At 42.3% G+C, this 26,683-nt stretch overlaps 1 protein-coding gene across 1 annotated transcript in view; it reads right to left on the bottom strand.

The window, feature by feature from the left end:
• LOC139385858 (cell adhesion molecule 1-like) overlaps nt 1–26,683 on the bottom strand; it is a 156,734-nt gene that overhangs the window by 31,798 nt on the left and 98,253 nt on the right. The window contains exons 2-5 of the mRNA XM_071131129.1: nt 17,145–17,165; nt 12,129–12,275; nt 7,158–7,310; nt 1,031–1,168 (exon numbers count right to left, since the gene is read on the bottom strand). Of these exons, the coding sequence (XP_070987230.1) occupies nt 1,031–1,168; nt 7,158–7,310; nt 12,129–12,275; nt 17,145–17,165 (459 nt within the window). The remainder of the gene's footprint in view (nt 1–1,030; nt 1,169–7,157; nt 7,311–12,128; nt 12,276–17,144; nt 17,166–26,683) is intronic.

The raw sequence follows: 26,683 nt of genomic DNA, 5'->3' as shown, positions 1-26,683 counted from the left end.
CATGTATATAATTTGACAACAGAGATATCCAGTCCCTATGCAGATAGGATCAGGCTGAAATGAATTGTCCCTCTTGCTGTAGGGTATGGATAGGCTGAATAATAGATGGATCTTCTTGAACAAATGTGAAGCAATAAGGCACCACACCATAGTACCATACACTAATGCACCTCTCTCCGGGAGCCTACAGCGGGCTTGAGGCATTCAAATAAAGTATTTTCACAAAAGTACTTAGCAATTAATTTAGCAATTAATAGTGTCAAATATAATAAGCGAGGTTCATGAGTGTTTTTAGTGTGGAGAGTACATTATAGTTTTCAAAGCAAGGCTTTCAAACCGTTGAATCAGAAGTCTGATCAACCAAAAGACTTGATCAACAGAAGCAAACGTGTTGCTGGTGTGTGAGCTGTGGTCCTTCAGCAGCAGGTAGCGGATGCTCTCAGTAGGCAGGGACCAGATTTACAGGCTGTTGCCGGGCGGATTCCATAGCAACTCCCTGCTATCTGGCGGTGAGGTTTATGAGTGTATTAAACCAGTAGAGACATTGGATGCCTCAGTGATGTACTATAGGGATGTACTGTAGCCTACACACTGTTCTGTCATGGGGGAGGCTGTAGTGAGTGGGTGGTGAACAGTTGGGAGTTCATTTGAAGCCATTTATCTGGTCACTGTAAAAGGCACACTACAAGTTCAGCCCAGCACTAAAATGCTCTGCTTCTTTGGTAACTGTTGTAATGTGGCTAAGTTAAGTTAACGCAGTGCTTTATGAATAGGTAATACTCAATGTCAATGCTATACCTAGTTCAATTTGAACAACTGAAATGTTGAAGTCCATACTCACTCTTTAGTCCCTGAACAGTTCAGTAGATATAGCATATTGTGATGAGTGTGAAACCAAGTCCTGAATGTAAAAGGAGCCTTTGTAGTCTGCAGTTTCCAGTACGATGCTGTGGAGAGTTAAAGCTGCCTGGCTGGTGTTATATCTGAATGATATCTGAGGGAAAGTGGAGGAGGCTGATATTCCTCTGACCTGTCAGCTCCTGCTCTCCTTTCATCCATCTGATGGAGGCGGCAGGCTTGCTGCCCATGGCTGTACAGGTGAGCTCTGTCTCGTTCCCCTCACTGACCACATCCTCTTGGGAATCCATGATTGGACTGCCTGGTGGGACTGACAGACACACATCAAGAGCTTCAGATATATATGTACAGACGGACACACATATATACAGAAGCACACATGTACACATGTACACACAAACACACACACATGTGTATGCACAAAGGAATGCACACACAAACATGCATGCCCTCTCCCTCACTTGCACGCACATCAACACATAATGTCCTGTTTCACTATGCTATAGGCTATAATGTCCTGTTCCACTATGCTATAGGCTATAATGTCCTGTTCCACTATGATATAGTCTATAATGTCCTGTTCCACTATGCTATAGGCTATAATGTCCTGTTCCACTATGCTATAGGCTATAATGTCCTGTTCCACTATGCTATAGGCTATAATGTCCTGTTCCACTATGCTATAGGCTATAATGTCCTGTTCCACTATGCTATAGGCTATAATGTCCTGTTCCACTATGCTATAGGCTATAATGTCCTGTTCCACTATGCTATAGGCTATAATGTCCTGTTCCACTATGCTATAGGCTATAATGTCCTGTTCCACTATGCTATAGGCTATAATGTCCTGTTCCACTATGCTATAGGCTATAATGTCCTGTTCCACTATGCTATAGGCTATAATGTCCTGTTCCACTATGCTATAGGCTATAATGTCCTGTTCCACTATGATATAGGCTATGATGTCCTGTTCCACTATGCTATAGGCTATAATGTCCTGTTCCACTATGCTATAGGCTATAATGTCCTGTTCCACTATGCTATAGGCTATAATGTCCTGTTCCACTATGCTATAGGCTATAATGTCCTGTTCCACTATGCTATAGGCTATAATGTCCTGTTCCACTATGATATAGGCTATGATGTCCTGTTCCACTATGCTATAGGCTATAATGTCCTGTTCCACTATGCTATAGGCTATAATGTCCTGTTCCACTATGCTATAAGCTATAATGTCCTGTTCCACTATGCTATAGGCTATAATGTCCTGTTCCACTATGATATAGGCTATAATGTCCTGTTCCACTATGCTATAGGCTATAATGTCCTGTTCCCAGGACGGAAACAAAACATATACAGTGCCTTGCGAAAGTATTCGGCCCCCTTGAACTTTGCGACCTTTTGCCACATTTCAGGCTTCAAACAGTATTAACTTAAGGGGGCTGAATAATTTTGCACGCCCAATTTTTCAGTTTTTGATTTGTTAAACAAGTTTGAAATATCCAATAAATGTCGTTCCACTTCATGATTGTGTCCCACTTGTTGTTGATTCTTCACAAAAATATACAGTTTTATATCTTTATGTTTGAAGCCTGAAATGTGGCAAAAGGTCGCAAAGTTCAAGGGGGCCGAATACTTTCGCAAGGCACTGTATATTAGCATGACCAATGAACACAAGCTAATCATATCCAACCTTGATCTACATTTCTCATTGAAGTACAAGAACCTCCACTGTCTTTCACATAGAGAAACTGCCTGCCTGAGATGCTTGGAGAAAACTCAAAAATATATGTTGTTTCAAGAGCTATTAAATATCACCGTTAGTTCACACTTTTTGCTTCTAGATTTAATTTCTAAAACTAGAGTAATTACTTTGAAGTGTACTTAATTCATTTTCAATCCCCCAGGATGTCTGCATGTATAATACAGCTCTAGCGTTAGTGTAATTTCACGCCGTAGCTCCACTGTTTGTCACAGCTGACTCTCAATAGGGAACTATTTAGAGCAGCCAAGTTAACATTCAGTAGGATTCACACAGTCAACAGTCAGAAGTCAACACAGCTGCCAAAAACAAGCCAGTCTGAGATAGATCTATTCTGTTATCCATAGCAGCATCTGTTCCTATTCATTACCATGCTATTGAGCACTGTAAGAGCCTAATTGGCTGACATTTTGTTACAGTGGGCCTCAATATAACAAGATGAATCAAGAAAATACATAAATTAAAACAATTGTATATTCACAGTTTATATAGGATATGTGAGAGTGTGGTAGAACGCAATGTCTAACTTATGAATATGGCACAGTGGTGGTTGGTGCTGTTTAAGATGAGGGAGGACGATCATTTTTTTTAATGAGCATGGCCCTCTTTCTATTACAGCATATCAGATGACTGTCATTCATATTCCATTCACCCAGCTCATTGTAACATCGATAGGTTTAGACTACTACATGATACTCAAATGTTCCCTGTACCCATCATGAGGTTGCTACAACCTAACCTATGAATGAAAGTTTACAACATAGGTGCACATTTTGAGAGAAATTAGAGTAATCAAGGTGACAGACAGTAACATACTCAATAACGCCTTGCACACTCTTGCCTTCATCTAGTTGATCTACTGTAGGTTGTAATCATTAGTCCAACAGCTGCAAACAAGAGTTTCTATTGGACAAATGCAGGTATGTTTATCCTCTTCGTTCCACTTGAGTCCGTTCAAGAAACGTTTTTCAGCAGAATCGAACGAATCAGTACACCCCTGATCACATGCAAACACAGAACCAGCAGCCACACACAATATATACGAAAGTATGTAGACACCCCTTCAAATGAGTGGATTTGGCTATTTCGGCCACACCCATTGCTGACAGGTGTTTAAAATCGAGCACACAGTCATGCAATCTCCATAGACAAACATTGGCAGTAGAATGGCGTAACTGAAGAGCTCAGTGACTTTCAACTTTGCACCGTCATAAGATGCCACCTTTCCAAAAAGTCAAATTTCTGCCCTGCTAGAGCTCTCTGTAAGTGCTGTTATAGTGAAGTGGAAATGTCTAGGAGCAACAACGGCTCAGCCGCGAAGTGGTAGGCCACACAAGTGGTAGATGTGTAAAAATCGTCTGTCCTCGGTTGCAACACTCACTACCGAGTTCCAAACTGCCTCTGGAAGCAACGTCAGCACAATAACTGTTCGTCGGGAGCTTCATGAAATTGGTTTCCATGGCTGAGTAGACGCACACAAGCCTAAGATCACCATGCGCAATGCCAAGCATCAGCTAGAGTGGTTTAAAGCTCGCTGCCATTGGACTCTGGAGCAGTGAAAATGCGCTCTCTGGAGTGATGAATGACGCTTCACCATTTGGCAGTCCGACGAGCGCATCTAGATTTGGCGGATGCCAGGAGAACGCTACCTGCCCGAATGCTAGTGCCAACTGTAACGTTTGGTGGAGGAGGAATAATGGTCTGGAGCTGTTTTTCATTTCAAGGCCCCTTAGTTCCAGTGAAGGGAAATATTAGCATACAATGACATTCTAGACGATTCTGTGCTTCCAACTTTGAGGCACCAGTTTGGGGAAGGCCTTTTCCTGTTTCAGCATGACAAGCTGCCAGTTAAGGACTTGTGAGGTGTCTGTTTCTCAAACTAGACACTCTAATGTACTTGTCCTCTTGCTAATGTACTTAGCCTCCCACTCCTCTTTCTATTCTGGTTAGAGACAGTTTGCTCTGTTCTGTTAAGGGAGTAGTACACAGCGCTGTACGAGATCTTCAGTTTCTTGGCAATTTCTCGCATGGAATAGCCTTCATTTCTCAGAACAAGAATAGATTGACCAGTTTCAGAAGAAAGCCATTTTGAGCCTGTAATCTAACCCACAAATGCTGATGCTCCAGATACTCAACATGTCTAATGAAAGCCAGTTTTATAGATTTTTTTATCAGAACAACAGTTTTCAGCTGTGCTAACATAATTGCAAAATGATTTTCTAATGATCAATTAGCCTTTTAAAATAATACACTTGGATTAGCTAACAAAACGTGCCATTGGAACACAGGAGTGATGGGTGCTGATATCAGGCCTCTGTATGCCTATATTCCATATAGGATCTGCCGTTTCCAGCTACAATAGTCATTTACAACATTAACAATGTCTACACTGTATTCCTGATAAATTTGATGTTATTTTAATGGAAAAAAATGTGCTTTTCTTTCAAAAACAAGAACATTTCTAAGTGACCCCAAACTTTTGAACGGTAGTGTACTAGAAATAACTATTAGTAAACCTGCTACCATCATGCAGTACAGCAAACAGTTTAGCACTTACCTTGATATGGAAAAGTTCCAGTGTTGGATAGCCATAGTCAGCTTGCTAACATTGAATTCCTCTCTCTTGAACCGGGTGTTTAAAACCTGTTGTGACTAGGGGGCAGTATTTTCATTTTTGGATATTTTGCCAGGACAAGATGCTAGAATATGCATATAATTGACAGCTTAGGATAGGAAACACTCTAAAGTTTCCAAAACTGTAAAAATATTGTCTGTGAGTATAACAGAACTGATGTTGCAGGTGAAAGCCTGAGAAAAATCTAATCCGGAAGTGCCTCATGTTTTGAAAGCGCTGCGTTCCAATGCATCCCTATTGAGCAATGAATGGGCTATCAACCAGATTACGCTTTCTCCGTATTGCCGAAGGTGTCTACAGCATTGTGAAGTAGTTTTACGCATTTATGTTGAAGAATACCCGTAAGCGGCTACATTGCGCAAGTGGTCACCTGATGCTCCCAGAGAGATTATTGCGTAAAATACAGAGATAGCCATTACTCCAATCGGTCCTACTGAAAAAACGAATTGTCCCGATGGATATATTATCGAATAGATATTTGAAAAACACCTTGAGGATTGATTATAAACAACGTTTGCCATGTTTCTGTCGATATTATGGAGCTAATTTTGAATATTTTTCGCCGTTTTCGTTAATGCAATTTCAGGGCAATTTCTCAGCCAAACGTGAAGAACAAACGGAGCTATTTCGCCTACAAAAATAATATTTTTGGAAAAAAGGAACATTTGCTATCTAACTGGGAGTCTCGTGAGTGAAAACATCCGAAGCTCATCAAAGGTAAACAATTTAATTTGATTGCTTTTCTGATTTCCGTGACCAAGTTACCTGCTGCTAGCTGGACAAAATGCTATGCTAGGCTATCGATAAACTTACACAAATGCTTGTCTAGCTTGGGCTGTAATGCATATTTAGAAAATCTGAGATGACAGGGTGATTAACAAAAGGCTAAACTGTGTCTCAATATATTTCATTTGTGATTTTCATGAATAGGAATATTTTCTAGGAATATTTATGTCCGTTGCGTTATGCTAATTAGTCAGGCGAAAAAATACATATACAGTACATACTTAAGCAATAAGGCCAGAGGGGGTGTGGTCTATGGCCAACATACCACGGCTAAGGGCTGTTCTTTAGCATGATGCAACGCGGAGTGCCTGGACACAGCCCTCAGCCGTGGTATATTGGCCATATATCACAAACCCCAGAGGTGCCTTATTGCTATTAAAAATGGGTTATATAGATATAGCTATCTCTCTCTCTCTCTCTCTCTCTCTCTCTCTCTCTCTCTCGCTTCACATTCATTTTGGAAAAATGAATTTATAAAATGCTGTTCAGCTATTGTCTTTCTCTCTCTTTGAGTCAACTACTCACCACATTGTATGCACTGCAGTGCTATCTAGCTGTAGTTTATGCTTTCAGTACTAGATTCATTCTCTGATCCTTTGATTGGGTGGACAACATGTCAGTTCATGCTGCAAGAGCTCTGATAGGTTGGAGGACGTCCTCTGGAAGTTGTCATAATTACTGTGAAAGTCTATGGAAAGGGGTGAAAACCATGAGCCTCCTAGTTTTTGTATTGAAGTCAATGTACCAGAGGAGGACATAAGCTGGCTGTCCTCCGGCTACACCATGGTGCTACCCTACAGAGTGCTTCTGAAGCTACTGTAGACCTTCATTGCAAAACAGTGCGTTTTAATCAATTATTTGGTGACACGTGAATATATTTAGTATAGTTTTATCTAAAAAGGATAACTTTTTTAATGTTTCACATAAAATAATAATAAATTAAATTCACTGAGAAGGATGGTCCTCCCCTTCATCCTCCACCGATATGGCACTATGTAATGTGCATATATAATATTTTGTGTACATACATAGTCACTTGTGTGTGTACGTTATTTGTGTATACATGCAGGTGTACATTCATGCATGTGAGTTTAGGCAAGTGTGTGTAAAACCTACCCAGCACAGTGATGTCTGCGTAGGCCTCCTGAGGAGGGTCTGTGTAGAGCTGGCACACATAGCGTCCCTCATCTGACAGTGACACGTTGGACAGAGACACCCGCAGCTCGTTGTCGGAGAAATTCACCAGCTGGAACCGGCTGTCCTTCAGGGCTGAGGAGATACAGACACCAGACAGACAGTCAGGATGGGGAGATACACACGTGTGTGTTTGTGTATGTGTGAGTGTGTGGTATGTGTGTGAGAGAGAGAAACAGAAAGAGAGAGAAGTAGAGAGAAAGAAGCAGAGCAAGAAACAGAGAGCGAGAGAGAGAGAGAGAGAGAACAAACAGAGAGAGCAGAGAGAAATATTGAAATAGTACAGTACAATTATTTGGTCTGTATTCATATAGCTAGTAGTTATGCTGAAAAAAGCCTCCTAAATGGTAAAAAGCCTCAGCATTACAACCCAGGTCCTAAAAAGAAAATGGAGTTTCAGAATGATTCATAAAAGTTGATTTATTAACAATTTCATCTCTCCAGTCTACAGAGCACTCCCAGGGCAGGAAAATAGGAGAAGTGCTCATGAAGACTCTAACAAGATGGGAAGTCAAAATGATCTGCTGTTGGTCACGAATGAACGAATCGACCTCACATATTCTGGAAAAGGAAAAGTACTGTAACATACATAATCAATTAAATCACGGTTCTGGGATAGCAAGAACTAGAGGTCCATACTAAATAAAAAAGTAGCTGTTTTGAACTAAAATCTGTAGTTCGGACTGGTTGCCATAGAAGAGTAGTGTTAGTCGAGTTAGCTTTGAGTGTGGCAACCTAGCTTAACGTCCTACATCTTACATTTAGCTATATTCTCAGAGGATTTTCCATTTCAGTTAACCCCCCACTTGAACACTTTTCTACATAAATACCCCCAGATGGTTCCATGGAGACTGTAATGATGTTTTGACCTACCCATTCCTTATCAGGTCTTCTATAAGCGCAGAGCTAAAGAACTCAATCTATTCAGCATGTCTTTAAAACATGGGTGTTCCTTCCTGTCAGAGCTACATGTCAGGCAACACATTGATCATTACAGAGGCCTTTGAGCATCTTCCTATACGAGACCTCATTCCCAATCCTGTCTCATAATTTGAGGACTCTTTGGAAGTCTCTCCTCAAAGGACAGCAATGAGCCTCGTTATAGCTTTGAGAGCCAAAGGCCCTGCTAGGAAAGAAAAACGGCTCATTCCAAGAACCAGTGAATTTAGTTGACATGAAGCAGCTTGTTTATTGACAAGTTATTACTCAAGTGTGTTGAGATGATAATTAGGCTGTAGCCAACATCAGGGTTGCACTGTAAAACAGAGAGAAAATACAATCATACAATCAATAAGTAATGTTGAATCCTTACCCTCTACATCAGCTGGAGGTGTAATGTACTGTATGTGACCTATAAAGGTTGAGGATGACACCAACATGAATTGATAGTTGGTCACAAATAAGTATTTTGCTCCGTTAAGTGCCTTCTCGTTATTACTTCCCCTTTAAAAATGACTAGTTAGTGGTTTGTTTCCTCAATCCCTAAGCATTGGCGCGCTGGACCAAGTATATAAAGCAGAAAAAACCTTGATATTGGGTCTCTAGCGTCAGGTTCAAGGACAGTGTTACTGTGTTAGTATTGCTGGAACTGTAACTTCCCAAGTGGTTGACTGTAAGTAGATTTGATAGCTCTGTTGAGCACTTCTATGGTATTTAAACCAAAAGAAGCAGAGAAGGAAAGCTAGTGTGTTTGCAATTTGTTGGGGGATGTGTAGCCCTACGGTAAATGTTCAGTATTATTTTCCTGGTAGAGTGTTTTGTGTAAGTGTCTGTATCTGTGTTTGTGTCTGTTGTTTTCCCTGTGTGACTGTGTCACGGTTGTTTTCCTCCTCATACACAAAGGAATGACTCTGTAGAAAGAGGCCCTGGTGACAGGTAACAATGCCACCAGTCAGAGGGGGGTCCCCACAGAACACAGCCTTCTGGGAGCCCAGCCCAGAATAGATCTGCTGCCCTGGGACTTACCAGGCTCCGTCTGCAGGGGTAAGGTTCAACCAGGAGCAGCAGTTAGACATGATCAGAGCTCTGACTCTTTTCTGATACTAACTCCAGCCAATTTACTGATACCCGACTGCTTCTGTAATAACACTTGACTATCGCACTTCAGCCATTTTCCTTGCTGCCAGTGTGAGTTGGTTTTGAAATGTGATAAGTGAACTGTTCAAAGGGCGAACTGTTCAAGAGGTTGTGTGGAATATGAGACTAAATAGAGAAAATACCGAAAAAATGTGAGACCAGTGTGATAATGTTACAGGAGGAGCTCTTTAAAAAAATGATTTGGTAGAACACACATCCTTCTATTTGTGTTGCGTTCAAGGCTGTCACAAGTGTCATTGTGTTATCTTTATATGAACCTCTCCTTTACGACAGTAAAACACATCAATTACATTAGCAAGACAATCATGACCGAGATGTACACTCAGCCTTCCATAACTTTCTGCCATACAGTGAGAAATTAGAACACCAATCTGGATCCTACTCAGCATTTTGGATTGTGATGAAATATGAAAACAAGAAGAATGTTTCTCATATCACCTTGAAGGCTGGCTCCAATCCAAGACACAAACAAGCAAAACTTAAGCAAACTCAGGTTGAACCCAGAGGAAGCCATATGCTCATGCATAAACATTGTCCTAATCTTAGATTCTCTTTAGATTCTTAATCTAAGAGATTATCTGGAAATTGCTTGAATAAAAACTAGTAATAAATCAACTCAATGGACCATAAAGTCAAGGACAGAAAGCATCCCATTTACAGTTGTCGGAGGTTTACATACAATTTAGCCAAATACATTTAAACTCAGTTTCTCACAATTCCCTGACATTTAATCTGAGTACAAATTCCCTGTTTTAGGTCAATTAGGATCACCACTTTATTGTAAGAATGTGAAATGTCAGAATAATAGTAGAGAGAATTATTTATTTAAGCTTATATTTCGTTCATCACATTCCCAGTGGGTTAGAAGTTCACATACACTCAATTAGTATTTGGTAGCATTGCCTTTAAATTCTTTAACTTGGGTCAAACGTTTTGGGTAGCCTTCAACAAGCTTCCCACAATAAATTGGGTGAATTTTGGCCCATTCCTCCCGACAGAGCTGGTGTAACTGAGTCAGGTTTGTAGGCCTCCTTGCTCGCACACACTTTTTCAGTTCTGCCCACATATTTTCCATACGATTGAGGTCAGGGCATTGTGATGGCCACTCCAATACCTTGACTTTGTTGTCCTTAAGCCATTTTGCCAAAACTTTGGAAGTATGCTTGGTGTCATTGTCCATTTGGAAGACCCATTCGCGACAGAGCTTTAACTTCCTGACTGATGTCTTGAGATGTGGATATATTGAAGCAACATAATTTTCACCCCTCATGATGCCATCTATTTTGGAAGTGCACCAGTCCCTCCTGCAGCAAAGAACCCCCACAACATGATGCTACCACCCCCGTGCTTCACGGTTGGAATGGAGTTCTTTAGCTTGCAAGCCTCCCCTTTTTTCCTCCAAACATAACGATGGTCATTATGGCCAAGCAGTTCTATTTTTGTTTCATCAGATCAGAGGACATTTCTCCAAAAAGTACGATCTTTGTCCCCATGTGCAGTTGCAAACCATAGTCTGAATTTTTATGGCGGGTTTTGGAGTAGTGGATTTTTCCTTGCTGAGCAGCCTTTCAGGTTGTGTCGATATAGGACTAGTTTACTGTGGGTATAGATACTTTTGTACCTGTTTCCTCAAGCATCTTCACAAGGTCCTTTGCTGTTGTTCTGGGATTGATTTGCACTTATCACACCAAAGTACGTTCATCTCTAGGAGACAGAACGCGTCTCCTTCCTGAGCGGAATGATGGCCGTGTGGTCCCATGGTGTTAATACTTGCATACTATTGTTTGTACAGATGAACGTGGTACCTTCAGGCGTTTGGAAATTGCTCCGAAGGATGAACCAGACTTGTGGAGGTCTACAATTTATTTTCTGAGGTCTTGGCTGATTTCTTTTGATTTTCCCATGATGTCAGGCAAAGAGGCACTGGGTTTGGAGATAGGCCTTGAAATACAGGCCTTGAAATACAGGCCTTGAAATACATCCACATGATGTCAATTAGCCTATCAGAAGCTTCTAAAGCCATGACATCATTTTATGGAATTTTCCAAGCTGTTTAAAGGCACAGTCAACTTAGTGCATGTAAACTTCTGACTCACTGGAATTGTGATACAGTGAATTAATTATAAGTGAAATAATCTGTCTGTAAACAATGTTGGAAAAATTACTTGTGTCATGCACAAAGTAGATGTCCTAACCGACTTGCCAAAACTATAGTTTGTTAACAAGATATTTGTGGAGTGGTTGAAAAACATGTTGTAATGACTCCAACCTAAGTGTATGTAAACTTCAACTGTATATCAGTATTATAATCTAGCCCCTGAAATATGATGCCATCACCAATAGCATCATATCTGATGAGTTGCCATAAACTGCCAAAACCTTAAAGAGTGATTCCTTTTACTAGAAGAGGCCCTGTATGGTACTTGAAATGAGTCCCTGAGATATGGTTCATGAGTGAGATAACCTGTATGTCCTCTGTTGAGAACGTGTCTAATGAGATAGTCCGTATAATGGTAGAGTGTCCAGTGAAGCAGCACCATAGAATTAGGACTTAGAACTCTGGAATGCATTTGTGTTAATTAGCTAGCAAGACAGTTTTAAAGGAAAACTTCCGTTTTTCAAATTAAATGAGAAGTTTGCATCACCTATGCCTCTACTGCAATTCATTCCAAATAAACTGGTTTTGGGTTTCTCACTGACTAAGATGGCTACCATTTACACCCCATTATGGAACTTTGAGGGTTTATGACATAACCCCTCTAGTAATTTAATAGGAACTCTATGAGAAGCACTTACGTCTGACGTCTCTGAAGTAGATGGTCTGCCTGTTGGGGTTGAGGAGCTGGATGACTGAGTCATCATTGTTCTTCACCCTGCAGCTGATGGTCGCCATCTCCCCCTCAATCACTGATACATTATCAGTCCCCAGGTTTTGACCTTCAACTGGACAGACAGATGGACAAGAGGAGGAGTGAAACCCATGAAAGTTCTAGAATTACTGCCATTCTGCTTTTATTTCGTAGTGTTTTTTAAATTGTATTATTGTCTAGTGTTGATTATTTTGGGATTGAGACACACAAAAACATGTAACAGCATAGGTACCATAACAGACCACGACATTGAACACCATAATACTACATCACACCCACAGAGATGTGAACACAGCCTGATCGCTATAGGCGTATGTTGACTGTACTTGCAGTCACATTCCTAATCCTCCTAATACAATAGAAGGGCCCAGTGCACTGGTTGGCGTTATTGATCTCTCAGCTCAGAGTGGGTCCAGTGACTCTCTGCCAGATGGGTTGTAAGCACTACCTCTCACACACAGAGAAAAATGGAGGGAGAGAGAGAGAGAAAGAGAGAGATAGGTAGGGAAGAGAAGGAAGGTGGAAGAGAGAGAGGGAAGCCAAGAGAGAGATAGAGAGAGAGAGAGAGAGAGAGACAGACAGACAGACAGACAGAGCTGAATTATAGCTCTCCATCTGAGTCTGTGAGCACAGGGCTTTAGTCTCCATCTCTTAGGAATCACAGCCTTGTCAGCCACTGAGTCAGCCGCTGACTGAGTATATCCACACCTGTGGCTGCCTACCTGGTCATTATTTTCACAGAACTCTGCCCTCATCATTAAAGCCTGAAACCAAGCATCCATTTGGGTTTGACAAAGAAAAAAGGTTTGTTTTCTGCCTTCCAGGTGAGAGAGGGGGTAAATCAAAAGTCACCTTGTGCTATATTTATCCGGCAGGAGCCAAAAGGCATAAAAAGAAGAATGGAGAATGTTTTTAAACGCCTTGGATTAGCACCAGGAGAGGAACAAGACTCCCAGCAATAGCCCGAAGAAACATCCATTGCACATTTGCATGCCTGAGTTGTCAGACACCTCCAAACTGGGCTGACATTTACAAAGTGGAAAAAAGCACCTGCCTTTTCAGATAGTGATAATGGGAATAGACAGCCAAACTAACAGGATTCAAATGAGCTGAGAGAATGCAGCGAGCAGCAAGAAATGAACCTCCTGTGGAGAAATACACCTCAGACCTGTCTGTAGCAATGAACTTTCCATTTCATTCCACATCACAGATATTGGTTCATCAAGTGATGACTGAAAATGGACATTGATATTGAGCAGATATTGAGCAGAGTACAGTACATTCTGTACTAAATAGGTAGTCTTGAGGTATTTGAGTGTTATCTTATTGTAAGGAAAGACTTGTTTTAATTGAAGTGTGCTGTTTTTAAACTGTCTTAATTGAGTATCTGTGATGTTTGAGGAATCCATCTGTTTTATCATTAGAAAATCCTCTGTTTTCAACTACCTCTGAAGTGTGAATGTATAGTGGACTTCTAGAGCATAGCAAAATACTTGGTTGATAATTAACTCCTTATAACACAATCAAATTCATGTTTATTAAGTGTGCTCCAATGTTGGAATATGGAAGTGTGTAATTAATTTTAGGGTGTCTGACTGAAACCTGAAAGGCAGCTCTGACATACTTATAGTAAGTAGGCCTACCCCAGCAGAGGAGCCCACAGTATGTTTTGAAGTCTGTTTTGATTTCAGTTTTGTCAAAGTAATATAGCTGGCAGTCAAAACAGCAAGATGAAGGAGCCTCAAAGCTAGGTTATTCTGGAACATGACTGCTAGTGGAAATATCCATAAGGTTTCAGCAGCCCTTAGCAGGGTTGGGTCCTGTCCAATATCCCTGGCTCATCTCCAATTCAAAACACACATAAATAACGGCGCTGTGATTAGTGATCCCATCAAAGGGAAAACAGGCCACTTTGCGGAACATGGAGGGGTTTTTGCCATTCCAGTAAACATTTTCAATTGCCTCAGCATCCTGGTCATGATTGGGTACAAATGAGGAGAGGCAGTCATTAATTCCTGGTGGCGGGAGAGAGAGAGAGAGAGAGGTGGGCTGAGACAAGGCAGGGCGCAGATGACTGGTTGATAAATTCACACTCCTTCCAGCAGCTGTCTTGGAGTGCGACGCTCCAGTATTGCCACACATGGCCGCCCTCCTGTTCCTCTATCAGAACACACTGAATGACACAGTCAAAGATAATTAATTACAGGGCCTTCAAAGGTCTGTGAACTCAACGCTGGGATGTTACATCAGCGGTCTGACATGGGCCTCATCAACAAGCAGCTCATAATGCAAGACACCGAGAAGAAACCCTGACGCTAACTTTCAGAAGTTGGGAGAAATGAAGTTCCTCTCTTCATTCCTTCCCAGATGTTAAGAAAAGGCACCTTTTGATTCAAATTCCTTTTTTCTTTGAACTTCTCTCTCTTTGAATTTTTTCATCAAAAGACATGAAAGGGGCAGTGGAAAGCAGGACAGCGCCAGGCCCCTGATTCCTCTCCACTGAGTCACCGATGTCTGGAGCGGCCCTGTCCTTTTCAAAGAAGAACCAGCTATCCAGCCGGAGCTACTTATCTGACAGGCCGGTCGGACCAAGCTATCTTTTCAGCCAGAGATAGCTAGGTGCGGGCCGGCCAGATAGATAGGTTAAGTTCATAGACCTTTGAAGGCCCTGCAATTAGCCATCTGGCTGGGCGGAGCTACCTATCTCGCTGGCTGGCCGGACCTATCTGACCGGCCGGAACTACCTAGATATCTGGCCGGCTGAACGCTATCTGGCCAGTCGGCCGAACAGAACTATCTGGCCGAACCTATACAATATATACAAAAGTATGTGGACACCCCTTCAAATGAGTGGATTTGGCTATTTCAGCCACCCCCGTTGCTAACAGGTTTATAAAATCGAGCACACAGCCATGCAATCTCCATAGACAAACATTGGCAGTATAATGGACTTACTGAAAAGCTCATTGGCTTTCAACGTGGCACCGTCATAGGAGGCCACCTTTCCAACAAGACAGTTCGTTAAATTTCTGCCCCGCTAGAGCTACCCCGGTCAACTGTAAGTGCTGTTATTGGGAAGTGGAAACCTCTAGGAGCAACAATGACTCAGCCGCGAAGTGACAGGCCACACAAACGCACAGAATGGGACAACTGAGTGCTGAAGCTCGTAGCGCGTAAAATTATTTTGCCCTCAGTTGCAACACTACTGAGATCCAAACTGTCTTTGGCAGCAACGTCAGCACAAGAACTGTTCATCGGGAGATTCATGAAATGGGTTTCCATGACCGACCAGCTGCACACAAGCCTAAGATCACCATGTGCAATGCCAAACATCGGCTGGAGTGGTGTAAAGCTCGCCGCCATTGGACTCTGGAGCAGTGGAAACGCATTCTCTGGAGTGATGAATCACACTTTCCATCTAGCAGTCTGACAGACTAATCTGGGTTTGGGGGATGCTAGGAGAACGCTATCTGCCACAATGCATAGTGACAACTGTAAAGTTTGGTGGAGGAGGAATAATGGTCTGGGGCTGTTTTTCATGGTTCAGGCTAGCCCCTTAGTTCCAGTGAAGGGAAATCTTAATGCTACAGAATACAATGACATTCCAGATGATTCTGTGCTTCCAACTTTGTGGCAACAGTTTGGGGGAAGACTCTTTCCTGTTTCACCATAAAGAAATGGTGTGTCGAGATTGGTGTGGAAGAACTTGACTGGCCTCAACCCCATCGAACACCTTTGGGATGAATTGTAACGCTGACTGTGAGCCAGGTCTAATCTCCCAGCCTCAGTGCCCGACCTCACTAATGCTCTTGTGGCTGAATGCAAGCAAGACCCCGCAGCAATGTTTCAACATCTAGTGGTATGCCTTCCCAGAAGAGTGGAGGCTTTTTAGCAGCTACGGTGGGACCAATTCCATAAATTCCCATGATTTAGGAATGAGATGTACAACGAGCAAGTGTCCACATACTTTTGGTATGTAGTGTATCTGGCCGGCCGGACCTAGCTATCTAGCCGACCGCATTAAGAATGACTGAAAATGGCTCTCTTTCTCACGCTCCTATTCTCTGCCCCTTGAGATACATACATCTCCAGCTCAGTAATTAAGCCCTGCTCACTAAGAAGGGAAGCTCTTTCAAGGACATCTGTGAGTAAAAAGCCATAATATCATTGGACATTATTAGACCTTCACTGTTTCAAGGCTTCTCTGCATCGTAGCCGGATTTCTAATGTTTTAGGCCTTCTAATGTAATCTCTTTTATCTCTGAAAACAATCTCTCACTCAAGTTTCATCATGTTTCTGATGTGATGTCAGATGTCTGATGCTGCTTTGACAAGGCTTTGACTGAATAGAGATGTACAGAGAAAAGCATCTCTCCTGTACTCTATTATCTTATGCAGATTGTGCCATGTTCACTGCAGATCAATGTTGGGGACTGCTCAATCTCATGTTCCACTGTACTGGCAGGTTAGAAGCTCTTTGTGCTTGATGTGTCTTCCTAAGTGTGATAGAGAGACAAGGGGAGCTTCTAGCCTAGTAGTAGTAGTGTTAGACATGGGCTTTCACAATACAGAATGTTCACCTTCGGTTTAGTGTAGGCTACCATAGTCACTTTGTACATACTAGTCATGTGTCACCCAAAAGAAGACTACATGTAGACAACAATATAATGCACATATAGTAAACATAATGACAGTAGCCAATAACAACAGGGAATGTAGAATGTACTCTGCCACCATCTGACTTATTTGAAACGGTTTCTATTCACACGACTGTAGCTGTGCTATACAAATACAATCAAATTGGCAGTAGATTGACATATGATTGTAGACATTGCACAGCACATGAACACATAACTCGATGCTTTACACAAATCAATAAAGAGCAGGGTGAGCAAATGCATCAGACATTGTCAGACGAACACTAGAGGAAAATCAAAAGTACCTGACAAGGTCTCAGCGGCTCCTGTTGCAGCAGTAGAGAAGGAAAGAAGGAAGACAGAACAATTGTAAGCAGAGGCTCATATTCACGATAAGACGGACACATTGTAAGCAGCGGCCCATATTCATGATAAGACGGACACATTGTAAGCAGAGGCCCATATTCATGATAAGACGGACACATTGTAAGCAGAGGCCCATATTCATGATAAGACAGACACATTGTAAGCAGAGGCCCATATTCATGATAAGATGGAAACATTGTAAGCAGAGGCCCATATTCATGATAAGACGGACACATTGTAAGCAGAGGCCCTTATTCATGATAAGACGGACACATTGTAAGCAGAGGCCCATATTTATGATAAGACGGACACATTGTAAGCAGAGGCCCATATTCATGATAAGACGGACACATTGTAAGCAGAGGCCCATATTCATTTATAATTCACACAGAAGGTAACTCTGTCAAAACTCATCTCATTTTGGATGAGTCATAAGTGCTTCCTCACTTATATTTTAGAGGCTGGCATAAATCCCAAAAGTGTGTCGACCGAAAATTCCAATACCGAAGATTCCAATATACTTTCCTGAAAGTGATTGAGTATTTGAGAGTGTATAGCTTTACAACCCCGTATTTTTTATAACCACTGTAAAGTTTCAGTCAATTTGGGGGCTATTAATATGGAGCAGCTCGGGGGTAGATAGTTAGCTATCTGTGGACTTTGTTTTTCCCAGCTTCTCTCTGTTTGAGATTCCTGCCAGCCCAGGGCTGGAGCAGCCTCTGCCGAGTGAAGGTCCCCTGAGAGCCCTGGGGCACACCAGAATTTGCCCGCTTGGAACAGTGGCCAGTCGCCCGAGACTGGCATCTCACACCAGCTGGTCATGGGAGACTGGCATTTTCCCTACGGCACCACCCTGGGCATCCTGGACTCACAGCACCGCTCTAAGTGGTAAGCCTATTACGCAGGCTAACATCTAATTGGACCACCTCGTGAAGAGCAAGCAGGCACACACTAGTCTTCTTGCCTGAGTTATCATCTTTGACCTAACATGAATGGAAGGCATGTCCTTGTTATGCTTTCTCAGCCTTGTATGAATCCTCACAGGAGACAAATCACAAACTAGCACATAATAATATAGGTACATCTCAGATTATAAATCATATAGAAAGTCTGTATTTCTGTTACAGTATGAGGAGTGAGGATGTAATATATATCAGTTTTCTCAGCCTAGTTCAGAACTGTATTAATAGGGAAAAGTGTACAGCCACAGATAGGACTATTATAAATAGCCGCTGGTCTTGTCTCTTGTCCCCAGCGCGCCCCTGATACCCCCCTACCCTCCCCTGTACTCCCCTGTACCTGGAGCACATTAGGCAGGAGTTATGAGGTGCCAGCCAGGCTGTGATTAGATGTCATGGCTGTCGCTCTGCTTAGACAGCACTGATAGACAGATTTCAGGGGAAATGCGTGTGATGCTATTCCCTGCAAGTGGCGGCCTCCACCGCAATCTGTCAATCATAGAGGATGAGGCCAGACAGGCCCACCGTCCTCCAAATAAAGCCTGTCCTTGTCTGGGTCTGCTCTCCTACTCTCCTAACCCATATTCCTTAGACTTCTGTATTTTATTGTACTTCGACAGAATCTGCAAATGTCTGATATACCAGTGTATGAATAAGAATGACAGTCAACGAGTGTTCTTTGTAGTGTATTACCTGACAGATAGTAGAATCTACAAACTATCTGATCATTAGATAATATGTTCATGCTTTTAGACAATACTAGCAGTGTACAGCGGACAGTCATCTGGGTGAATCCACAGAGCTGCAATACACTCTGTGAGCCAGACTGATATTTCTGCAGACGGTCTCTCTCTGTGAGTGTGGAGGAGAGCATCCTCTCTTTCCAGGCTGCTGGGTAATAGCAGTTGGGGAAAGGTAACATACCCTCTCTATGCTGGCATGGTGTCATTAAATGTATGGGCCACCTTTGAGGAAACATTTTTCCTTCTTATTTCCAGCCATGATCAGCAGCTTATCACATGTTATCAGTGTGTGTGTTCACACCGCATGTGTGGTGACAGCAGGAGGAGGATGCTGGGGTGCTGTGCGGCCCAGGCAGTCTCCTCTCCTCTAGTGTGTGTGTGTGTGTGTGTGTGTGTGTGTGTGTCCCACTGTGCTTTCATTTAATTAAAAGGTTGGGTGGAGGGATGCAGACCTTTTTCTTAAAATACATTTGATGGAAAGCCTGTACCTGCTGAGTAGACCCAAGGAACACAGATTGGCTGCTGTGGTCATCATTTTCCAAACAGCAAGCCATTAGATGGTTTAATGGTTTAAGACCTTTTCTCAGAAGTCTGAACACTGTCCAGATACCTTCTGTGACCTCTAGGATTGGTGTCCTAGCCAGTGTCTAACCACAACAAATGCTCACACGCTCCTGTGTTTACTTCTAGGGGTGGACGTTCTACAAATAAACAGCTAGAAACAATTGAAATACTGTACATTAAACCTGGGATTTGAAAGTCATTACTGTAGTAATCACTCACACTCCTGCTGAGTTCATTTAATCTTTGTCTCAGACTCAAGTCAAATACCATAATATACACTGAGTGTACAAAACATTATGGACACCTGCTCTTTCCATAACATAGACTGACCAGGTAAATCCAGGTGAAATCTATGATCCCTTATTGATGTCATTTATTAAATCCACTGCAATCAGTGTAGATGAAGGGGAGGAGACAGGTTAAAAATATTGTTTAAGCCTTGAGACAATTGAGACATGGATTGTGTATGTGTGCCATTCAGAGGGTGAATGGGAGAGACAAATATTTAGGTGCTTTTGAACAGGTTATGGTAGCAGGTACCAGGCGCACCGGTTTGTGTCAAGAACTACAACGCTGCAGTTTACAGTGTGTATCAAGAATGGTCCACCATCCAAAGGACATACAGCCAACTTGATACAACTGCGGGAAGCATTGGAGTCAACATGAGCCAGCATCCCTGTGGAACGCTTTCGACACCTTATAGAGTCCATGCCCTGATGAATTGAGGCTGTTCTGAGGGCAAAAGGGGGGTGTGCAACTCAATATGAGGAAGATGTTCTTAATGTTTTGTACACTCAGTGTAGTCCACTGTGCAAACACTGGACAAAATGTGACACCCCAGCTATCTGTATAGTTGCCTGCAGCAGAGCGCTTTAGAGGTAGGTGTCAAGAGCAGCTACAGCTCAACAGAGAGAGCTGCTCTGTACTCCCACCGTTTTGTCAGATATGGCTTAATGCAGGTATCTGGTTGCCTGTGGAATATCTGTGAAAACACTTACCTATAGCACCACAGGGAATGCTCAGGCTAATTCCTCTCAGTGGCAGACAGTAACATGTTAATCAAGTGGGCTTACCAGGAACACATCTACAGGCTGTTCCGTCATACTGCAGTCAAAGGGGATTATGTATGTATCCCCACATAAACAGTTTCCCGATGGCCAGAGGAGGTTTAACTGCACCTTATTCATGGAACATACAAAAAGACACTGGAGCTCAGCCGTGACAACCTCTCACTGGATATGCCTGATTTCATGCTCTGAATATTAATATGGGCCTTTAGCAAACCCCTGAGCACGTACACACACACACACACACACATACACACACACGTGCGCACACACACACACACGTGCACGTGCCAGCAGATGTGTGCACACACAGACACAGTTGAAGCCTGGCACGTTAGAGATAACTAACTAACAATTCACAGATAACTAACTAACAATTCAGAGGGATTGAACAGTATTCTCCCATGGGGAGTTCACAGTGTGAGTTTCTGGTATTCAAGGGCTAGTTGGTAAGGAAGCTAAAGTATGTGAGGATCTGAATATTGTATCATGTTTGTCTGAAAGCAATACGTGTTAATAAGCTCTTCAATCAGAACTTCAAGTCCTCTCTGTAACACAAAAGTAATGTCTTCATTCTGAGAGCAGAAATAACAGAAAATATAGAAGCTGAAAGAGAACTCTGCCATTGCCTGTCTTAGGTTGTGATTGTGTTAGAGATACATGCCTCCGACTGGATGCCTAGCAGCCCCGCCAACTGCCATCTCTCACTCTAAAACAAGTCACACATACAAAGCTTTCTCTGCATGTTGTACAGGCCTGTACTGTATATCTGTACAGAATACGGGGCTCCTTTATTAATAAAAAATGAACGTAGAAACCAACAAAGCAACAAACTTTCGCTATGTCACCATGACACTTCAAAGTCACTCTGGTGTTTGACATAGCAAAATATAAATGACCACAGAACACCATTTTCCCCCCAAGAAAACAATCCAACAAGGAGAAGAAACCGAAGCCATTATCCAACTACCGTGACACCTCAGCCTCCCACAGTCATCCAAAATAGATTTGAAATGGTTCAAAGGTCTTGAAAAAACAACCAATATCAGTATAAGCATGATTCTGCATTGTGTTATGCTAGCACGAATGGTTGGCGCGAATGGTTGGGTAAGCACTGACTTCAAGGCTGCCGTTACAATACGCAATGTATGCATCCACACACCACATGGCTTTATAGAGAAACAGATCATAGTGAATGCTTAACCCCCCGGCTGTGAGACACACCACATCTTATTCACCATGTCTGTTCAGCTAAAGCCCTGTCTTCCATCTGGCTCCAGAGGGAGCGATCACACAGAGCCCTGCTTCTTTTCAACCCGGTCTCAGGTGGAGGCGAGGCAGCAGGAGCGTTAGAGTTAATGCCGCTGGAGAGCACACAAAGCTCTGACTCAATGCTCGCCTCTGATTGCATTGTACTCACATGCAGCTTTTTTTTTTTAAATCAAAGCTTAGAAAGAGTCTTATACGGGTGTAATAACTGCCTCTTTTCTATTTTATTTTATCTTTATCTTCGGGGAGGATCTTTTTTTTGTTTTTACAGCTTTTCTGCTACATATACATACATTTGACATACATGGCACTTTTATATACAGCAATAACATGCAGTAACAATAATACATCACCGAACATAAACTCTTTAATCCCACCCCTCAGTCATTCTCAGCCCATCCCACCTATCACCATAGACCTCAGCTCTTTAATCCCACCCCTCAGCCACTCTCAGCCCATCCCACCTATCACCATAGACCTCAGCTCTTTAATCCCACCCCTCAGCCACTCTCAGCCCATCCCACCTATCACCATAGACCTCAGCTCTTTAATCCCACCCCTCAGATACTCTCAGCCCATCCCACCTATCACCATACAACACCCTTGTTTGGTTTCCATGTGCCATATTTTTCAATATAGCTGTGATGTTTTACATACATTTTGAAATGTTATTTTCTTTTCGTTATGGGGACATTGTTCCCCTTTATCTAATGTGGTGCCATGCAAGGGGCATACAAGCGCTGTGCTGATTGATGCCTGACGGGACAGATTGGGATGTGTGTGTATGTGTGTGTGTGTGTGTGCTTGCGTGCATGTGTCTCTGTGTGTATGCATGTGTGTGTATGTACATGTACGCGTGCATATGCTTGTGTGGGTTCATTTGTGTACATGCATGTGTTTGTGATTGTGTGTCGGGGGGTAATTAGGACATCAGAAGAAGCCTCTGACAGGCCTGTCATCTCCACAGCCTGTCCAGCAAGGAGACAGGGGTCAGAGGGGGTAAGAGGGGCTGGAGATGGGTCAGGAGGCAGCTGCTACACCACCACTCACTGTCTGGAATCTCTCACAGAATATTAAACCACTGGGACCTCAGGCAAGACACTCCCTCGCCTCAATTATGGAAAACACAAAGCCATCACACAGGGTATTACTATTTGATAACTCAACAAATGTGCATTGTGATGGAGTATGGCTATGAGCCGTGAGATTTGAGTTTTGAGACAACGTGACAAAATGTGCTATCTAACTGTTATCTAAAAATTCCCTCGTTATGACATAAAGACAAATCCAGTTAGCTGTTGTGAGCTTAACCACTGAGCATGCTATGAAATTGAGGATCTGTATTACAAAGAGACAGATACAGTACATTAAATACAATCTCCATCGGTGGGCATTTCTGGTGACCTTGGTTATGACATCCTTAATTCTATGTATGGATGATTATTTATCCCCACAATAACATGTCTGCTGCTCTACCACCCCCTCTCTCTCCCTCTCCCTCTCTCTCTCTCTCTGTGTTGCACCTGTGCCCATTCTGTCTGTGCCTGGCCCCGGTGCTCATACTCTCATAATCACATCCATCAGCCCACAGCTCTAACTGCATCCAGGACCGCTAAATACATCCATTTGTTTTCAGGTGTCATTTATTTTGTGTGCCTCAATCAGACACCTGTCACACACACCTGCTGTCAATGTGTGTGGAGCTAAAGAAAATAAAAAAGAGGAGAGAAGGCCTTTTGTTTCTTCTGCGAGTTTATAATGAGCACACTGTTTCCAATCTTCTTCCTCCATTTTTCAATTTCCTATGCCTTTTTCACAGTCAAATCACAGCTATCAATCAGGTGTGTGTGTGTGTGTGTGTGTGTGTGTGTGTGTGTGTGTGTGTGCGTGTGTGTGTGTGTGTGTGTGTGTGTGTGTGTGTGTGTGTGTGTGTGTGTGTGTGTGTATGTGTGTGTGTGCGTGAAGGAGGTAAACTGAGGCCGTGTACCTTGATGGAACCATCTCCAACCCCAGCTCCATTAGTCAGAGATTGGAGGGAAATATGTGTGTGTGTGGTGGTGTGAAAATGAATACGATTATAAATGGCTGCCAATGCAAGGCTGTCTCCCTGCCCGGCTCCAAATGATTCACAATGTACACCGTTGAATTTGCCCTCTCTATTTGAGTAAATGGATCTATTCTGCACACTGTCCTTTTACAGTGGTACCGACAGGAAAAGCCACATATTTGTTTAACCATTTATTAGAAAAGATTACAATACATGCAATACGATACTCTTGGCGTCAGGCTCTGCTCCTTTGGGATAGCTCACTGCCAGAGCATGCATAATGATAAGATAACTATAGTAACAGACAGTGAGCAAGGTATGTTATACCAATCCCCCTGACCGAAGCAAAATCACACTCCAAACTGTGGAGGCTGGGGTGGGTGGCGGGGAAGCAGAACACAGACATACATGGCATGTAATGCATGCTACAGCAATAAATTGTCACCAAGAACACCCGCGCATAGCGTGCATGTGGCAGCCATCAGGGAATGAAGGTGCAACACCTGGTTGACTAAATACACCGCAATATTAAGGAGTGAATCTAATTGGTGCAATATCAGCTGATGCAATACTCAGGTTTCCTGTCTGGTGTTGCTGTAACTACTGATAACACAGTATAACATATTATACAATGTATGTATACAGATATAGGATCTTAATTTGAGACAGTTTGCTACATCAGGAAAATAATCCTGCAGCAACAGGAAATGTGAAGTATTATGTGAATTATAATTAATGGACATTTTTGTAGGGGTTGATACATTTTTCTTGAGGTAAAAAAATCAAGACTGAAATTTCAGTGGAAATTACAAACTTCAGAAACCTTTTTAAATCTCAAATACACTACACCTTTTACATGTCTTTCATTGCAGGGAAGTTCTCCTGCAAAAGGCTGATTTAATTTAGATCCTACACCTGAACAGCTAGGCATACAGATAAAAACGTATGTCTTGTGTCGTAAACCCAATGACCAATGCAAATACACTACAGTGAATAAAATAACCGGTTCACGTAATGGTACATATCAGGTCAAACACCTTCACGTTCATACCATAGGCACATTGCAATCTAACACAAAAGCGATAGCAGCAGCAGACGCATAGTGTCAGCAGTGAAAAGAGGAAGACAATTGTGACTGACAGCACTCCAACGTAGAATAAAAAAATCTTAACACCATGTGGCATGTACAGTATATGTATGGGAAAGACTGCTAGTAGGGACTAACTCTAGGATTATGCAGATACTGCAATGTGCACCAGTGTTTTACAGAGTGTATTGATTGAAACAAATATCTATTTGAAGTGACTGAGCCAAATGGCAACTATAGTAAATTCACAATGGCAGGCTAATATAGGACTTCACAGCCTGACATTTCCTCCCCTCCACGCAGAGCGGTCTCTAACTGTGTGCCAATGGCCATATGATTTACTCTGGACCCACATGAATATTTCATATTAGCGCTTAGCTGGCTCGTGGCATCAAGAAAATGCACTATTTTCAGTGAGCTTTGTAGAGACACCCTGGAAATTCCTCCTTTGATGAATGGTTGAATAGTTTATGTTGTATTAAAAGGGCAAAACAAATGACTATCAATCATCTTATGTTGACAGCAGCTATACGCTAACCCCTCCCATTTATGAAATTCCCTTTCTGGGGTTTTCTGCTGAATCAGCTGCCAAAGCAAATCAAATCAAAGCCTGCGCTCTGCAGAACAGGTCAGCTTCGATTTCACTATTAGACAAACCTACTCTGAAAGTGAAAGCTAAATATTGGTTAGTATAAAATATGGGTTACCAAAGAGGGTGATGTCAGTTGACATCCGGGCTGGCAGAGTAGCCTAGTGGTTAGAGTGTTGGACTAACAACCGGAAGGTTGCAAGTTCAAACCCCCGAGCTGACAAGGTACAAATATGTCGTTCTGACCCTGGACAGGCAGCTAACCCACTAGGCTGTCATTGAAAATAAGAATTTGTTTTTAACTGACTTGCCTAGGTAAATAAAAAGTGAATATTGGTATTATTGTAATGCAATAACTTTCAATAGACACAATAGTATGCTCTAACCTGGAGTTGAACCCTCTAGTTCAGTTAGGAAATGTATCTTAAGTAACACCAACTGCTGCTGTAAGAGCATACTAATGGTTTGAGATAAAGAGAAAATATAATCCAACTATGAACATGGTGTGATTTAAAATAAATGAGACATAGAATTAAATTACTTTTTTAGGATTTCTGCCTGAGCTAAAAAGTAGATCGCAACGATGCCATCTGAGTGTGCATAAAGGTAGCGTTGCCAATGAACGATTCAATCTGCTCATCATGCTCCCACTACTACCTGCATTGAGTTGGTTTCATTTGATTGGCTGGGTAATTACCTGAACGCTGGTTAATTGCTTGTTAATTTACCCCTGATGGCGACCACATCCAGCTCACGACAAGTCTGCCAATCAGCGGTTTACACATGGTGCACATGGGGACTTGCTCAGAGAGAAACACATGCATGTACTACGCACATACTACAGCCCTGCAGTTAAAATCTTCTCCATATTTTATGTTCCTAGGCTGTCATTGTAAATAAGAATTTGTTCTTAACTGACTTGCCTAGTTAAATAAAGGTTAAATGCATTTTATTTTATTTTAAATATGCTAAGCTGAGCAAAGCAGGTGCTCTTCCATATGGATATCCATTGGAAAACAGCAGACACATGATTGAGGGAGAGAGAACACTGAGTGGCTTGGCTTTCGAGTTAGAGAGATAGGCTGCATGCTCACAGACTGGCAGGGAGGGAGTGAAAGCGACACATAGAGAGAGACATAGAAAGAGATGCATG

Source organism: Oncorhynchus clarkii, chromosome 27 (assembly GCF_045791955.1).
Source record: "Oncorhynchus clarkii lewisi isolate Uvic-CL-2024 chromosome 27, UVic_Ocla_1.0, whole genome shotgun sequence".
In the NCBI taxonomy this organism is placed as follows: Eukaryota; Metazoa; Chordata; class Actinopteri; order Salmoniformes; family Salmonidae; genus Oncorhynchus; species Oncorhynchus clarkii.
The sequence above is the reverse complement of the archived record's forward strand: the minus strand, read 5'-3'. Positions and strand labels throughout refer to the sequence as shown.